The 18,351-nt window shown below is 44.2% G+C and overlaps 1 protein-coding gene across 2 annotated transcripts in view; it reads left to right on the top strand.

Moving 5' to 3' along the window:
* Positions 1-18,351, top strand: part of Wdr59 (WD repeat domain 59) — a 91,497-nt gene that overhangs the window by 38,768 nt on the left and 34,378 nt on the right. For both annotated transcript variants that reach the window (XM_005403454.2, XM_005403455.2), the window contains exons 8-17: positions 1,451-1,567; positions 3,587-3,664; positions 5,819-5,975; positions 10,987-11,066; positions 12,019-12,148; positions 12,265-12,389; positions 14,508-14,672; positions 16,909-17,004; positions 17,163-17,319; positions 17,801-17,870. In XM_005403454.2, the coding sequence (XP_005403511.1) occupies positions 1,451-1,567; positions 3,587-3,664; positions 5,819-5,975; positions 10,987-11,066; positions 12,019-12,148; positions 12,265-12,389; positions 14,508-14,672; positions 16,909-17,004; positions 17,163-17,319; positions 17,801-17,870 (1,175 nt within the window). The remainder of the gene's footprint in view (positions 1-1,450; positions 1,568-3,586; positions 3,665-5,818; positions 5,976-10,986; positions 11,067-12,018; positions 12,149-12,264; positions 12,390-14,507; positions 14,673-16,908; positions 17,005-17,162; positions 17,320-17,800; positions 17,871-18,351) is intronic.

An 18,351-nucleotide genomic window follows, 5' to 3' on the forward strand; every position in this document is an offset into this window, starting at 1 on the left:
GGAGGATCGTTGCAAGTTCAAGACCAGCTTGGGCAACAAAGCTCAAGGCCAACCTGAACTGCATAGACCCTGCCTCAAAAAGACCAAAAAAAAAAATACAACTAATGCATTTCTTCCATGTTATAAGCTCTAAGGATAATTTAAGGACTACATTATAATGTATCAGATAGCTGTGCGTAATGATGCAATTTAATTTTTTCCCGTCCTACTGGTTGTTTAGGCTGTTTCTAATCTAGTTTTCCAAGTAGCACCAAGATATATGTAAAGGTTTTTGTGGGTTTGAATTACTCCCTTAAAAAAGTGAAACAATTTTTTTTGTTTGCTTTTTGGTTTTGGGTTTTTTTTGAGACAGTATCTTGCTGTGTAGTCCACAGTGGCCTTAAACTTGTGTGATCCTCCTAACTCAGCCTCTCAAGTGCTGAAATTGTAGATAGGCACTGCATGATTAGGCCTGGCTAAGTCTCTTGATAAACCTTACTAAATTTTTTTTCTAAAAAGGTTGAACTATTTTGTATGTACAACAGTAGTGCAAATGCAGCCTCAGAATTCTTTTTTCTTTTTTTTTTTTTTTTTAAGACAGGGTCTTACTCTACAGTTCAGGCTAGACTTGAACTCAATATGCAGCCCAAGCTGGTCTTGAACTCACAGCGTTCCTCCTACCTCAGCCTCCCGAGTGCTGGGATTACAAATGTCCACCACCATGCCTGACATAGAATTATTCTTTATACCTTCTAACTTGAAAGTTTTAAAAATCTTATTTTAATGTGTATTTCTGAGGTTTCCTTCTGAGTTTGTCCAGTTTTATATAAGCTTTTTTGGCATATATTTGTTTTCTTTTGGGATCTTAGTTCTCAATCACTGTAAGATGGATGATTTTACTGTCTCAGCTGAAATGGGGTCCCTTGGGGTGTCACAAGCCCTTGTTCTTGGGTGATAGGGGAAAAGGGAATAGGAATCAAAAGGTGAAAAGTACCTACCTGTGTATGTCTTTCATGAAGGTCGTGCATTGGGCTGGCTTGGGTAGGTTTTTTTTCTTTCCTTCTTTGTTTTTTTGTTTATTTGTTTGTTTTGGTCTTTTTTGAGACAAGGTCCTACTGTGCAGTTCAGGCTGGCCTTAAGCTCACTTTGTAGCCCAGGCTGGTCTCAAACTCACAACAATCCTCCTGCCTCAGCCTCCCGAGTGCTGGGATTACAGGCACTTGCCACCATGCCCGGCTTGGGTAGATTTCAGGCTTCTGGGTCCATTTATAATCACGTGATGGACAGCCAGATAAGTCTCTTGGTGGTGGTGATTTGTTTGACTTAAACAAAATGAAGTGGAGTTGCTAAAGGGTAGAGATAGAAGCTGGTAGTATTTTGTGTATCCCCTTCAGCACCCAGCAGGCTGTCACATGGGAGCCACCCAAAGAGTTCTTTCTATTGTGAGAAACTCAGTGCCAATCTGTTGCAGAAACCCAGCACAGCAGTGGAGTATCTAGCAGCCCACCTCTCCAAAATCCACGGCCTTGACTGGCACCCAGACAGCGAGCACGTTCTTGCCACCTCCAGTCAAGACAACTCGGTCAAGGTGAGTGGCACCCACTGGGACAGTTGGAGGAGCTGGATTTGGGAGGTGTCGGGGATGTGTGATCGCACTTTGGAAGGAGAGCTATAGCCAGCCTGGTCAGTACATGTGCCTCCTGGGGAGCTGACCAAGTAAACCTGGTTATGCTTTTTTATTAGTGTGTGTGTGTGTGTGTGTGTGTGTGTGTGAGAGAGAGAGACAGAGAGACAGAGAGAGAGAGAGAGAGAGAGAGCGAGCGCGTTTTACTGTGTAGTTCAGGCTGAGCTTGAACCCACTGTGTAGCCCAGGCTGGCCTCAAAGTCGAGGCGTTCCTCCTCCTTAGCCTCCCAAGTGCTGCAATTCCAGGTGTGCGCCACCGTGCCCTACTCAGCCTAGTGACTGTGACGAAGAGGAATGAGGCTGTAGGAGCTAACTGATGACTCTGTGTCTTGGTTACTTTTCTCTCGTTGCTGGGACAAAATACCTGACGCCCAAAATTAAGGAAGGAAAGGTTTATTTTGCTTACAGTTTGTGGAGGTTTCAGTCCATACTTGGCAGATTACAAGGCAGACTGGCACATGGCAGAGAGCTACAGCTCATGGCAGCAGAACACTGCAAAGCAACAAACACACACCAGGGCGTTATGGCCTCAAGCACCCTTTTCCTCTCCCTTACATATGCAAACTATCCACCCCAGGGCGGGTGCAGCTCTCACACCCATACTTAATCAAACTAAAAGCCTGCCTATGGCCGCATGAGGCTTTCAGGGGGGATACCCAGACACAAACCATAACACTCTGAATTTGTTTAGGTTTTCTTTTCCTCAGTGACAGGAAGTCAGAGAGAGCATTTTGAAAGGAAGTTTACTTGGAAAGAGGTTGCGGGGAAGTGAGATATACACACAGAGATACAAGTAAAGGCAAGCCTAAAAATTTATGAAGGTCATCAGGCCAACAATTACTCTGTTCCTGGTGCAGAAACAGCAGTTTTCTTGTGATTATCCTATCTGCAAAAGATAGGACCTCTCAGGGACAGAGCTGTTTTGCTGGCATTCTCTAACTGACAGGAAACACTCAAGGCTTTACATATTTCAGTGACTGTTATTTTCGGTTTATCTCAGAATGCAGTGTTCGTTACTGTTCGTCCTCTGTGGCTGCGGCCTGTGCTGCACCCCTCGATCACCGTGATGGCAGGTGATTCTGCATCCAGGATCCAGATCCACAGCTGGGCCAGGGCCGTCTTTGCTCCACAGTTCCTCCTGTGGTCAAGTCTTCGTCCCTACGGACAGGGATTTGACCGCAGAAGTTGGCCTAGCAATTTTGTGGCTCAGTGTCATTAATTCAGTGCTTTTTTGTACTTACATAGCTGTGTATAATGTCCTTTTGCTGTGGTTAGCAAAACTAGAGTCATACATAAGGCTTAAAAATGAACATCTGTCTTGAGGTAGGGTTGTCATTTACTTTTGTGTATCAGAAGTGGCTATTTTGTTTGTTTTTACTTTGTTTGTTGCAGTTGGTGTTTGTCCTACATCCCGGTCAGCTTATCTCCCAAGTTCAGGAACCAGGAACCATCCAGTTTGACATTTGAAAAAGAGATTAATAGTATCTGCTGATGGTTGTTTTAAAGATTAAATGGGATTTTAAAAACCTAAGTTTTAAATACGTGTCTGAAATGCAGTAAGTAGTCAGGGCATTTCAGCTATTGTTATTAAATTACTTACATGATGTGAAAGTGATACAGGATCAAAACCTGTTGGTTTTACCTTTCAACTGAAAGCTCACATAATAGGCAGGTTGACTGACGGTGAGCTGTCTCAAATTGATGGTCCTTGTGAAGTCCAGAAATTCTCCTGTCATATTGATAAATGGGAAAGGGAGGATGCTTTGTGTCTCTCCAAGTAGCATGGTTATGAGGGTGGAACTAAAAATACACTCTTGAAAGGTATCTTTGAAGGGTGAAATGCAGTGAGTTCTAAGACTATGCTTATTATAATATTTGAGTTTTCAAAATGCCCTTTATCTTACAAAACAATTTTTCTTCTAGTTCTGGGATTACCGGCAGCCTCGGAAATACCTCAATATTCTCCCCTGTCAGGTGCCTGTGTGGAAGGCCAGATACACGGTGAGTGAGATACCCTGACTCTTGCTAGGAAACTTCCTCTTGGTATTCCAGATGCAAGGACCCTGGGACATTTTCTCTTCCTTTTTTTGTGAGATGGTTTTCTCTTTCTGTCTTGGTTTGGCAGATGTAGTAATGATGGCATAAATGCTGCTAACAACTTAACAGTCATATCCTTGAAATGTTGGTTAGGTTCTGCGTTAGAGCTCCTGACCACAGCTGGACTGAGAAGGGGACAGTGAAGGTGTTCACCAGGGGCGGCAGGGGAGGATAGAGGAGAAGTTGAGTGAGGGGCTAGAAGCCAATGAACTGTGGAGGAAAGAAGTCTGGGGCCAGGCTCTACCATTTCATGTTCGTATACCCTTGGACAAGCCAGTTGACTTGGAGCAGAAATTTCCTCCTCTGTAGAATACAAAGAATAATTTTTACTATGCCTTCCCTTTATTTTTTATTTTTTGGCAGCACTGGGGATTAAACCTAGTGCTTTTGCATTGAGCTGTATCCTCAGCCCTCTTTTTTTTTTTTTTTAAGACAGAATCTCACTAAGTGTCTGAATTGTACAGGTTGGCCTGAATTTGTAATCCTTCTTCTGCTTCGGCCTCCCAGAGTACTGGGATTGCAGGTTGACTTGGTTACTTTTCTCTCATTGTTGAGACAAAATACCTGACCCCCAAATTAAGGAAGGAAAGATTGATTTAGCTCACAGTTTTTGGAGGTTTCAGTCTATACTTGGCTGGCTCCAAGGCAGAGTGGCACAGAGAGCAACAGTTCATGGCAGCAGAAAACAGCAAAAGCAACAAGAGCAAAAGGGAGTAGCAGTGGCAAGCAGCCTCTTTCCCTCCCTTACATATGCAAACTACCTGTCCTAGGGCGGGTTGTAGCACTCACGTCCGTAATTCCGACACTGGACCATGAATCAATCGTAAACTCTAAAAGCCCGCCCTATGACTGCATGAGGATTTGAGGGGACACCCAGACACAAGCCATAACACAGATGTGCACCACTACATCTAGCTCCTTTTTATAAAATTGCAACAGGTCAGTGCTGTTTACTACATTCATAATCTGCCTTCCTTTTGAAATAAATTATATGAATATGTCTGATAAATCGTAAAGTGCTATGAAAAGGATAGGTGATTATCAACCTCCCACTCATTTTTCCACAACCATATTGATAGCTGCTGATCAAAAGTAATATATTTCCTTTAATGTTTATTTGAAAGCAAGCATGGGGGGTAAATAAAACTACCTTTCTGCATGAGGCTGTTCCTCTGGAGCATTGTGTAGCGATAAAGATAATTGGGCATGAAGTTGTTTTTGCACCCGTGATCACTTGCCAAGAAATCAGACACTGTTCCTATGAACGGATACACTTCTCTGGGTTAATGTGTTTGCTTTAAAAAGTAAAAAATCCAGGAATGTTCCCCGAAGAAGATGTGAAGGTAAATAAATGTGCTCTTAGGCGACTCTGGCTTATTCTTTAAGTAAATAGAGTCCAGCTATCAACCAAATGGGCTCCTTGGGAGTTGCTGAGTAGAACATCAGTCCTGAGGTCACGAAGCTCTCTGTGGAGCGGGTAGAGTCCTGGGCCGTGGGAAGGAGATGCTTCCCGTGGCTGCTGTGCCTCTGGCCTTTGCAAGTGCAGGAATTACATTTGCTGCTCCGGTGGTTTCCAGGCAGCCTCGTGTGCCCCTTCTTTAGGAGGAATTCATGGAGACTAGCTAAGATGTGAAACAGCAGTTTCTACACCAAGCTGTTTGCTTAGTGTAGAATTTTCAAAGTTCTTCCCTATGCATTTTGGCTCGGGCTTATTTTCTTTTTTGTTTTTTTTTTGCCTTTTTGAGACAGGGTCTCGCTATGCAGTTCAGGCTGGCCTTGAGCTCACTTTGTAGCCCAGGCTGGTCGCAAACTCACAGTGATCCTCCTGCCTCCGCCTCCCAAGTGCTGGGATTACAGGCGTGCGCCACCACGCCTGGCTCAGGCTTATTTTCATTTGTTGTGGTCCCTTCCCTAAGCGGAATGCTGGGATTATAGTGTGCGCCCCCATGGCTGGCTTTATCGTCTAATCAGTTTTAGTTAGGAAGAATTCCATTTTTGAAAACTGAGACTCAGCTGACTGTCTCAGAATAATCCCTGTTTTTCCCTTTCTTGCCCTAGCCTTTCAGCAATGGATTAGTGACTGTAATGGTTCCCCAGCTGCGAAGGGAAAACAGCTTGCTCCTGTGGAATGTCTTTGACTTGAACACCCCGGTCCACACCTTTGTGGGGCACGATGACGTGGTGTTGGAGTTCCAGTGGAGGCGGCAGAAGGAAGGTGAGTGGGGAAGAAGACTGCTGTCCTTTGTCCTTCTGAGCTGTGATGGGTGGCAGCACCGGGCATGTGGGCCATGTGGGCCAGGAAGAAGGACACAGAGCAGGACTGGGCTGTAGGAACCAGAGAGAGAGGAAGCGCATCACCTTTAATCGTAGGAGGGTAATCATGGCCTCTCCTCCCCATAATGCCCCCTCCGATTTTTAATGTAGTCTCCTGCTTAGAAGAGATCTGCGACTATAAGCAATTCATAGAGATTTGTTATTGAATTATCTCTTGGGCTGAAACACCATGGGATCAGTGCCCTCTGCAGTCCAGGGAGTTTGCCCTTCCCTCCTCTCTTGATGAGGGAAATCAATGGTGGTTGTTAGAACTGTCTGCCACGTAAGCTGCAGCTCTCTTCTCAAACATATAATAGTATTTTACCTTCCATCTCCTTGATGATTTGGCCAAATGTCTTGCTTTGGTCGTGGAACTCCAGCAAAATGATGGGTTTCTCCAGGATTGGGGTGTTAGGCAGTGTGTAGTTCTGTACTCTGAGCCTCTGCCCTGCAGCTGATAAGATTCCAGCTGGAGCTGCTCCCTGCAAGTCCTGCCATGAGGCTGATGGGAGGATACAAAGCCACAGGATATCCTTGCATTAAGGCATTGCAATTTGGGGCTGTTTGTTACTGCAGCCAAATCTAGTCATCCCTCACTAATGCAAGGTTATAAGAATGATGGGAATCAGACAGCCTTAGGCTCAGATTCTGGTTTAGATGCAGCCTCTCTTTTCTCGAGGGCCTTATTGCCATGGCCTCTAAATGATTGTCAGAACAATGCATATTTCTTGATATTTCCATATTGCAGCAGAGAAAACTATGCAGCTGGAATAATGTGACTTGCCCAGGGTCCTAGGAAATCCAGTGGACCTGGGATTAGAGCAGTCAGTCATCTTGTATCCCAGCTTGTTCTACTTTTAGTTTATTTTTTTATTAGTACATGTTTACCATACATAATGATACATTCATCATAGGAGTTGGTGCAGGTACGTGTTGCGGCTTAATCCTTTTTACTTCCTCTTCCTGTCTGCAGAAGGTTTACCTCCCTGTCTCTTTTCTTTTGCTCTTTATTTATGTTTTAGTTTTCTCCTTAGCTTGCTTGTGATCCTCATAAACCTCTTTCAGAATATTTTCAAGGGGACTTTTGATCATTTTCTAACTTTCCTGTCTTTTCTGGGCAAGAGGGGGCAGGCGGGGAGGCAGGTACCAGGAACTGAACTCAGGACCTTGCGCTTGCCAGGTAGGTGCTACGCCACTGAGCTACCGCTCTAGCCCTTAACTTTCTTGTCTTTATCTCCAAAATCTCTCTTACTTCCAGAAACATCAGGCTGCCTGGTTCTTACTCACCAATTGTGTACATGGCTTTTAGCTTTCAACTTAATTTTTTGTATTTTGCTATAGAAAATAGATAACATAATTTCCCCCACAATGTCAGAGAAGAGCTGACCTAGAGTTTTGGATTGAAATGAATGGTTTTTAGCAACCCATTTTTAGTTATATGTGTCATCTTTAAGTTGTTGGAATGAGTTGTGTAAACTGGAACTATCTAGTTAGTAGTGAAAATTTGATTACAAGATATAGAGTTTAGCCAGGCGTGGTGGTGCACCCCTGTAATCCCAGCACTCAAAAGGCTGAGGCAGGAGGAGTTTGAGGCTAGCCTGGACTACATAGTGAGACCCTGCCTCAAAAAAAAAGGATACAGAGTTTATTTTTGTGTGTATTTTTAATGATGAAATAGATCAAGCATAAAATTACGTGGAACAGCTGGGGATATAGCTCAGTGGCACAGGCTCCTGCCTGGCAAGCACAAGGTCCTGAGTTCAATTCCCAGTACCAAAAAAAAAAAAAAAAAAAAAATTACATGGAACATGTATGGTTTACTAATTATAAAGTGAGATCTGTAAGTCCCCAAGGTCTAGAGAGAGATTATGCCAGGACTCCAGAAGTTTCCTGACTATAATCTCCTTCCTTCCCCCGCAGCATTACCATTGTAAAGCTTTTCATAGCGACTTCTTTTTTAATTTGTTTTCATCACTTTATCAATTTCTAGACATACTTAGGTTTGCCTTGTTTTGAATCTTTTATGAATTTTATTATCCTGTAGGTATTCTTACATTCTACTTTCCTTCCAACCTAATTGTGTTGGTTTGGGGCTTATTTTGCAAGGGGAACAATATAATACAGGACACATACTTTACATGGTTATTTATAATAGTCACCCAAAGAACAATATACAAGAGTGCAGGAAGTCTGTCCACACACTAAGACCAAGGAATCCAGCTGAGGGCCTAGATCCCGCAACAGTGTCCTGCATGAGTCCAGCTGAATACCTAGAGCTCATAGCAGTGCCTCCCACGAATCCAGCTGGAGGCCCAGAGCCCATGACAACATCTCATGCAGGCCTGTTTCACGGATCTGTGCTGGGAAGGCCCAAAGGTCAGTGGTGGAATCTACAGTCTGTGCCAGCAGGATGAAGGACCTGTGCTAGCAGGCTGAGGGATCTGCACTGGAGCCAGGAAGTGATGCTCAGAAGAACCAGAGCTCCCCGAAAAGGTACCACAGCCATCCTCAGCAACAGTGAGGTCCCAAGCTCCTCCGATGATCAGAATGGCCGAGTTCCCATCAGGGAAGCCAATACAGCAAGCTTTTCCAGGAGGCTGGCAGTGCACCATCTTCCCCTCTGGAATGAGGAAGCGATGCTCAAAGTGAGGACCAGAGCTCCCCCAAAGTGAACCAAAGCCACTCTCAGTGCCAGCGAGGTCCCGAGCTCCTCAGAGGGTGAAAACAGCCAAGTTCATCAGGAAGCCAGCTCCTCACAGGTTCTACCAGCTCCCAACAGCCTCTCTCAGCTCCCAATAGCCTGCTTCTTCTTCTCCAGGTCTGCCTCTTATGCTGCTGGCAGCAGTCCTCAGGTGGGCCTCCCACACCCAGCACCACACTCACTCAATTCAGCTTGAGGTTATAAGTTGACCACCAGTTATCAACCTACTACACTAATGTTGCTCCAATTTATTTTTACTGCATATCTTCTTAGTCAATTTTTTGTTAGAACACCTTATGCCTCAATTTTTTGTTAGACCACCCTAACAAAACCTTATGGTTTTGATTTTCACTGAGGAAGGATCTTTCCAAGAGGTAGGAAGAGAATCAGGATGTTGTGACCACGGGAAAAGGATGCTTTATGAAGGAAGTGGTGGTCATTGGTTCCAGGTGTTGCTGAAGGGTGAAAATGCAAAGTAAGACAAAAGCATTTAATTGAACCAAGAGGAAGCCGTGGGTCATTAGGAGGGGAGGTATTTCAGAGCAGATGGAGGCTGGGAGTGCGACACCATTTATAAAGTAGCCTAAACAGAGGCAGCAGGACCGGTTTTATTTGTCTTCAAAGGCAAGGAGTAGAGTGAGGCAGTTGGTGCAGGCTGCTGACCTCACTCTTGGAAGGCAGGGAGAAGAGGCGCAGAAAGAAGCTGGGAAAGCAGGGGTCCTTTGGGGAGGCGTGAGGAGGGTGGAGGGCGCAGGTAGAAGCGGGAGTTCATAAAGCACTTACACTCACCTTCTCAAAGTCAGGGGCATACATGAGGCCAGGGCGTGAGGTCAGCTGGTGACCTTGAACATGAGACTAGATGGCAGAACTCCTTAGTGGGGACCAAGAGGTTCAGGGAGGGGGAGAGAAAGCACAGAAGTAGAATGAAGAAAGAATTGAGACCTGTTATGTACATACACGTGCAATACCAGCTCCACAAAGAGTGTAACCTTACATTCTTAAAACATGTATTAATAAAAATTTTGAAAAATTGAAAAAAAAAGTCGCCAGGCATGGTGGTACATACCTGTAATCCCAGCACTCAGGAGGCTGAGGCAGGAGGATCATTGTAAATTTGAGGCCAGGCTGGGCTACACAGTGAGTTCAAGTTCAGCCTGAACTGCATAGCAAGACCCTGTCTCAAAAGAAAAAGAAAAACCCTGAAGAAAAAGAATAGTTGCATTTTGTTAGATGTGCTTAGGGGTATATTTAAAAATTTTGGTTAAAGATGGTGACACAGAAGGAAATAATAAGGGAACTGACCCTTGATTGTGTTATCTGTTACCTTGATTTCCCCACCCATAAAATGAGGTAATTGGATGAAATTATTTCTGATGAGGGAGATTCTAGATGCTGTATAATTGCCTTAAGTGTCCTGCTCTTTCATAAGATCTCATAAAACACCCTGAACCTTTTAGAATAATTTCCTTTTCAGCAGACTCAATATGCAAAAATATGATTCAGTCAATTAAGAAGATTAAAGGTTGATTATTCATTTTATAAAGAGAGGCATCACTTTACCAAAAAATTCTTTTCAACAGTAGCATGCCGTGATGCATTTAAAACAATTCATTCTTACAAATATGTATTCATCCCCAGCTCCTCAGGAGCATATAAAAAGGAAGAACATTCGCAGAGGTGAAAGTTCAGTGTGACACGAAATCTCAGCAACTCTCCACCTGCTAATTTGCCAGCTATTATTTCACTTCATTTAAGTTTCTTCTCCAGTGGGACTTCCTCAGGGAGTCCTGTCTAAAAATAGCTCTCCCATCAGTCTAGTCTTCCTATCCTGGCTTATTTTTTATGCCATTTTTACCACTACCTAGCATTTTATTGTATTTTTATTTGCTTCTCTTTTTTTGTCATTGGAATGTGATGTCTCTGAAGAGAGATTATTTATGCCGTCATCCTGGTACCTAGAAAAATGCCTGGCTATTCAATAAAAATTTGTTGAAGCTGGGCATGGTGGCACACATCTGTAATCCTAGCACTTGGGAGGCTGAGGCAGGAGGATTGCCACAAGTTCAAGGCCACCCTGCCTTAAAAAAATGTATTGGGTGTATGTATATGTGAATGAATGAGTGAATGAATGAATCATACTCCAGTGAGACCTGTAACAAAATAGGTGTTAAATCTGGAAGAATTTTTAGGATGCTTATTTGGTGATTTTTAGGGTCCAAGGACTACCAGCTGGTTACATGGTCCCGGGATCAGACCTTGAGAATGTGGCGGGTGGATTTCCAGATGCAGAGGGTAGGTATTCAGTGCTGTTGGGCCCTGTAACTGGATACACTGGAAATCTCACTTAAAAATGCAAGATTCAGTATTCGTGGAAGTTAGAGAATACATGATAGACATTTCGTATATTCTGGCTGGTTGGCTGAGTGCCACACTGACTTTGAGGTCTGTAAGAGCCAACTCTTCAGCACCTTGAGGCCAAAGAGCTTCTAAATGCCTTTTTCTCCCGTCCCATTAAAGATAGGGTGGGTTCCATACGGAGCAAAGGCCTGCGGGCTTCCTTTCTTTCTCCTCTTGTACTCTGTAGCTGTTCAGAGCCCTTTTATCCACCAACACTTCCCCTGTGAAGCTACTCCGAATTTTCTCTCATACCTGATACTTGTTTCTTACATAAACCACAGCGGCAGCTGCTGTGAACTGACTTTCTGACCCCTGCTCTATTCAGCGCTAAATCCCTGATGGTGAGAAATGTCTTCCTGGCACACTGCCTGGCACAGAACCAGTGGGAAGTGCTGGGTACAACTTGCCACACTGCTTAGTGTCCAGTTCCTCTTGAGCATTTTGGTCAAGTCTCATCACGCTATTGCTTTTTCAACCCGTTTTCTCCCAAAAGTAGTATTTGTTCCATATGCTTTGAGGTTATGATTTTTTGCTCCTGAGTTAGCTGAATAACTCCAAAAGGTTTGTGATTTCAATTAATTTTTCCTAAGCCTTGCATAAACTCTGTAAGAAAAATGTCCAGGGTAGAATAATAGAGTCTGTTACCCTGCACATTTAACCAGGGAGAGTTGATAATTGATAAGATCTATTTGATTGTTAGTAATGGGTAAAATCTAATTTGGTGTGTCAGCCAGAGCTGACACATCTCTATGCTTCTGATACCCATTGTTAAGTGACAACTGGAACCGGATACATTGATCATTTCCACTGACTTCTCTAGCCCCATGTCTTCTACCTTTCGTTGCAGCTCTGTGCCAATGACATACTGGATAGTGATGAGTTCATTGAGAGCATTTCTCTTCTGCCAGAACCAGAGAAGACCCTGCACACCCAAGACACTGATCACCAGCACAATTCAAGCCACGGGGAGGAAGAAGGTACTGTCAGACTAGTCTGAGGGGAGCGCTCACTACACATTTCATAGTTACCCACATACCCCAGAATGGACTGACTTTCTAAACTATTTTCCAACATTGAGCATCTCTCCTCTTAGCCTTAAAGGAAGATCCCCCTAGCAGTCTTCTGGAGGAGAGGAAGTCAGATCAGCTGGGCCTGCCGCAGACTCTGCAGCAGGAATTCTCGCTAATCAACGTGCAGATCCGGAATGTCAACGTAGAGGTAAGTCCCAGCTTGAAGAGCCTGCCTCACGCCTGCCCATGGCAGTCTGTGGGAGAGTGGGCCATTTCAGCTAGGATTTCAGCTCGCAAATAGCTTTGTGGCTCTAACAAGTGAGTCTCTGTGCTTGCTGTCTTAATTCCTATATTTTTTTAAAGAAAGACATGTCTGTTTCCCAAATGCAGACCTCCCACCCTTGCAGTGCTGGGGTTAGAACCTAGGGCTTCATGCGTGCTAGGTAAGCATCTACCCCTGAGCTACAACCCCAGCCCCAGATTTATTTTCTGAGCTTACTCTGTTCTCCTAGGATGAGCTGAAGCCTGTGCCCCTGCTTAGGTGCTCTGATACCTCATTTTGCTACATGTGACACCACTTGCTCGAGAAAGTCCTCATTATTGGTAGGGACTACTGGGGAACTTAACGCAGAGCTGACTTTGGAAGCCGACCCTCCTGACTCCCCAGGCTGTCTGCACTGTGCTTACTACTGTCCTTTATGCGCTGGTTATTTCCTTGCCAATTTAGTCCACAGTCCTGTACATTCACTTAGCACGTGGAACCATTTATTCTTTTACTTTTGGGCAAGTATTGCAACTCTTTGCTTCAGAGAATTGCATATCCCTCTAGGGAGGAGTCTGAATGCTTGGTTAGTTTTTCCTTTGCCCAGGTTCAGTTAACTGTAGGCAGAGATATGTGCCATTCTATGACTGTCTCACAATTCTCTAAACCAGGCATGGTAGTGCACACCTCTAATCCTAGCACTGGAAACCTGGGGCAGGAGGATCAAGGCAAGTTTAAGGCCAGCTTGAGCTACATAGTGAGCTCAAGGCCAGCCTAAACTACATAGGGAGACCCTATTTCAAAAAGACTAAAACAACAAGTAAAGCTGAATGTGGTGGCACAGGCCTTAATCCCAGCACTTGGAAGCCTGAGGCAGAAGTATTGTTGCCAGTTCATAGCCCGGGCTACATAGTGAGCTTAAGGCCAGCTTGAACTACATAGTGATACCTTGTAGCCCCCAATGTCAAAAGATAATTCTCTAGTAAGTGTTTCACCTCACTTTATGGATGAGTGAACAGATTCCAGAGATGAAATGACTTGTCCACCATCAGCAGCTATTTGGTAGAAGAGGGTGGTGTTTGAATCCAAGTCTCTGGCTCTCTGGCATATTTGCTCTTTTCACCGTCCTCCAGCTGCCCTCTGTAGTTGGCAGCACCAGAAATCGGCAGATTAATCTGTTATCTATATTAACTCAGCTAATGCTCCCTTTGGCCTAGTTGAGAACCATGTGGCTACCTAATGATACCGTTTAAGGAGATCCTGATTCCTTTCCTCAGGAGTCACTCTTAAAAACTCTTAAGAAGTAATTCACATACCACAAAATTCACCCTTCTAAACTATGCAGTTACTGGCTCTTAGTCACAGAACTGTACAACCATCACCACTATCTAATTCCAGAACATTTCATCATCCTAAAAAACATCTCCTTACCCATTAGCGGTCACTCTCCATTTGCCCTCTGCCCAACTCCTGGCAGCCACAAATCTACTATCTGTGGGTTTTCCCCGGAGTACTTTTTAAGTTGAATCAGGTTATTTCTTTTAGCTTCTGCCTGCTATATTTTCTCATCTGAGAGTAAATATGACAAGTTTTAGCCAGCTTCACAGCTTTGAGATAAAGCTTTGCTTTCCTTTCTCTCTCTTTTTTTGGGAGGCGGGTAGCAGGAATCAAACTCAGGGCCTTGTGCTTGCCGGGCAGGTGCTGGGCTACATCCCTGGTCCCCAAAGCTTTTTTTTCTTCAGAGTCAAAATATTTTGGGTTTATTAAATTTGTGCTAAAATTTAAAAATCTATTTGGAAAATGAAGTGTCTCCACACTCATTTGTCTTTGTAAACTCTTCCGTTTCCTCAGTTTCCAGGAACATGGAACATTCTAGTAGCTTTTGTAAATCTCTTTGCATCTTGCTGGTCTGGCTCAGTGGTAGAGTGCTTGCCTAACATGTGTAAGTTCCTGAGTTTGAGCTCCAGCACCACCAAAAAATTAAAAAATGAAAATAAAAATCCAGTTGTATCTGAAGACCTTCGCAGTTTGTCTCCAGAGCAGTCATGGACTTGTGTCTTGCAGATGGACGCAGCGGACAGGAGCTGCACAGTGTCCGTGCACTGCAGCAACCACCGCGTCAAGATGCTGGTGAAGTTCCCAGCGCAGTACCCCAACAATGCCGCCCCTTCCTTCCAGTTCATTAACCCCACGACCATCACATCCACCATGAAAGCTAAGCTGCTAAAGGTGGGACCCCAGCTTCTCCTTGTTTTTGTAAGATGAGCTGTGCTGTGTGCCTCAGTGTCTAGGCTGAGTAGGAAAATTGAGTGAAAACTCAGTAAGATGTGGGAGTCACATGTTTCCTGCACTGGCCTTTTACTTCCTGTGGGTACCATTAGAGCAGTGGTCCTTAACCTTTTTATTGGCTCATAGATGCCCTTTGGAAGTCTGATGAAAACTGTGGACTCTTCCGCAGAAACATTTGCACAAGGGCTGCATATAACTTTAGAAATATTGCATATAAATGTTTGAATTGAATATGATTTGCTCACGGACTGCATTAAAGCTATGCATTAATCCTAGGTTAGGAACCCTGCATTGCAGTTTTATTTATTTGTAGACAATAGGCAAGATGTATTCTGAAGCTAAAAGATGTTTGATAATCAGAAAAAAAGTGCATATGGTCATTAAAAAGAATTGGTCCAGTAGAAGGAGCTAGCTAGCATTATCCTGGAGAGAGGCTCGCTAGCCACAGGCCGGGTATGTGAGGGGCAGCAGTGTCTGTGGGCACCACAGCCTGGCAGCTGGTCTTCAGCTCTGCAGGATCAGAAGCTTGATATGAGGAGGCACAGCCTTTATTTCAGAAAAGCTCACAAAGTGAGGTGTGGTAGCGACACCTCTAATCCCAGCATTGGGCAGGGTGAGACAGAAGGATCAAGAATTCAAATCCAGCCAGGGTTACAGTAGAGCAAGGCCCTGTCTCAAAAAAATAAAGTAAAACGTCATGAGCTAGCTGGTAACACACTTTTTTTTGGTTTGAGCGGTACCCTTGAAGGAAGTAGACTGCCCTGACAAAGCCAAGCTGAGCTGAGTGTTGCTTATCTTTTCCCCATTTTGAATCACACACACCTGAGTGTTCTGTCTTGTGGTATCATATGTAACCAGAAACTTTTTAAGTGGCTTAAGAATCCCTAAAGTGCTAATTACTTAGATTTTATGGTGCAGTGTTTATCATTTTAAACTTAGATTCTATTTCATTGCTTAAACATACAAAAAAGATGGATTTTCTTGCACTATTATAAAAAGATATGCTTATGGGACATCTTTAAAGATGTAATTCAGCTCTGTCCAATAGAAATATAATGCAGACCACATGTAATTTTATATTTCCAGTAGCCACACTTAAAAATGTAAAAAAGAAAAGCAGGTAAATTAATTGTAATATGTCTTAACAATCCAGTATATCCAAACTATTATTCTCATGTAACATAAAATCATTATAAAATTACCAAGATAGTTTATAGTTTGTTAGTCCTCCAAGTCTGTGATTTTCCACTTAGAGCATCTTTTGAGGCATATTTTATGTGGTCCAGTTCATATACCCACGTCAGTGTGGATGCAGTTTCCTGTCAATAGCATGCACCTTAAAATATTAGGATTTATTGGGTTTTTCTTCCACACATTAGGCTTTATCACTTTAAAGGACAAAAAATAAAAATACATTGTGATTTTTAATGAGGACAAATCTGTTCCCCCTGGCTTGCATCTCCAGAGCAGCTTTCGGTCCAGGTCAGCAGGTGTTACGTCCAGGATGCTGCCATTTCTTTTGAACAAGTGGGCTTGGGAGAAACCAAGAGTCAGAATTCACTAGAGAGAAAGGATAGTTGTTCTGTTACCAAAACCTGCTCTGTCAAAACCAGGGTGTGGCTCCTTCGCTGTAAAAGGCTTCTGTAGGAGGCTCAGGAAGGCATCATTCTCTTTGACCCACCCCCAGAGAACAAGAGAGGAGTGTGTTGTACTGGAAGCCTCAGGCCTGATCATGCTCCAGCCACCAAGGCCATGCTTCTGACTACTTGGCAGAATAAAGCCAACCAGGGGTTATGGGACCCTTCCCTCCCTCCTCCCTTCCCTCCCTCCCTCCCTTCCTCCCTTCCTTCCTCCCTTCCTTCCATCTCCCCTCCCCTTCCCTTCCCTCCCCTTCCCTCCCCTTCCCTTCCCTCCTCTTCCCTCCTCTTCCCTCTCCTCCCTTCCCTTCTCCTCTCCCCTCCCCCTCTTCCTTCCCCTTTCTCTTCCTTTCCTTTCAAGAGAGGGTCTCACTTTGTAATCCAGGCTGGCCTTGAACTCACTATGTAGCCCAGGCTGGTCTCAGACAAATTCATGACAATCCTCCTCCCAGTCCTCCCGAGTGCTGGGATTACAGGCATGTGCCACCATGCCTGGCTAATATGGTGCCATTTCTGACTGTGTTTTGGGCGTTTTCTAGATCTTGAAGGACACCTCACTGCAAAAAGTGAAACGAAACCAGAGCTGTTTGGAGCCCTGCCTGCGCCAGCTCGTCTCCTGCCTTGAGTCTTTCGTGGTAGGCATCATGAAATTGTGCCAACTGATATGTTGGTGTCTTGTTGAATTTCTTCTCCCTGCAGTCTTGGGCTCTCTGATTTTGTAACATCGAACCCCTGTTTCGTAATTCAGCTTTCAGATAGGCTGTGGTTTTCTAGTTTGCTTTTTAAATTTCAGAACCAAGAAGACAACACTTCCAGCAATCCATTTGCACTCCCGAACTCGGTCACACCACCCTTGCCAACGTTTGCGCGGGTCACCACTGCCTATGGGTCTTACCAGGATGCCAATATCCCCTTTCCTAGGACCTCTGGGGCCAGGTTCTGTGGAGCAGGTTGGTTTCTTACGGTTCTGATTCTAGATCTTAAGAGAATGCAGCCAAGAGTGTTGTGTAGTCTATGTAAACATCTTCATAAAGATTTTGTTTTTATTTGCTAAGAACTCAAAAAGACCTTTGTAGCTATAGGGTGTGGTGCCATATTGGTGTGTGTGGGCATATCCTAAGAGTGTTTACCAGAATTCAAACCTTCATTTTTTCATTCTGAGCGTGTTGGATTTTCGTCTGTTCAGATCCTCATTGAGAGGACAGATCTTCTAGAGGAGATACATAAAGTACCGTGAAGACTTTGTCCCATCTCTCCCGGACCGTGGAGAGCCTGACCTTGTTCCTGCAGCCGTGAACCCTTGCAGTCCCTTGAAACTGTGTCTTATCTCAGGGATAGTGAAATAGAGAAAAAGCTAGCCCAGTCCTGCTTCAGGATTTCCCACATGCAACTCACTGACCTTGATGTGCCTGTCTGTGGTCTCCTTTGCAGGCTACCTGGTGTACTTCACAAGGCCCATGACGATGCACCGTGCAGTGTCTCCAACAGAACCCACTCCCAGGTGAGTCGAGAGACAGAGGAATCTGCAGCCACAGGACCAGAACGGGGCAGAAATCTGGGAAGGAACACTGACCCTTTCTCCAGATAGATTGTTTTAGTTCTTAAATAAATTCCTAGTAAGGTTCATTCAAGAAAGATCAGGGTTCATTAAATTGAAGAAAAGCTGAGACTTGTGCTGTAAGGTTACTGTCAAACCACATGAAGGAGTAGCTTGATGAAAGCTGTTACTGAAACAAGGGGAAATTTTTTTCCTTTGCAGTACTGGGGATTGGACCAGAGGAATGCTGAGCCATATACCCAGCCCTTTAATGATTTCATTTTAAGACAGGGTCTCACTAAGTTTCCCAGGCTGGCCTTAAATTTGACCCTCCTGCTTCGGCCTTCTAAGTAGCTGTGATTACAGGCCTGTGCTGCAATACTATACCTGGGTGGCAGATTCTTTTAATGTGCTTTTCTCCTATTGTTAAAGGATTATTTATTTT

This window comes from Chinchilla lanigera, unplaced genomic scaffold, assembly GCF_000276665.1.
Source record: "Chinchilla lanigera isolate Chin_1 unplaced genomic scaffold, ChiLan1.0 scaffold00083, whole genome shotgun sequence".
In the NCBI taxonomy this organism is placed as follows: Eukaryota; Metazoa; Chordata; class Mammalia; order Rodentia; family Chinchillidae; genus Chinchilla; species Chinchilla lanigera.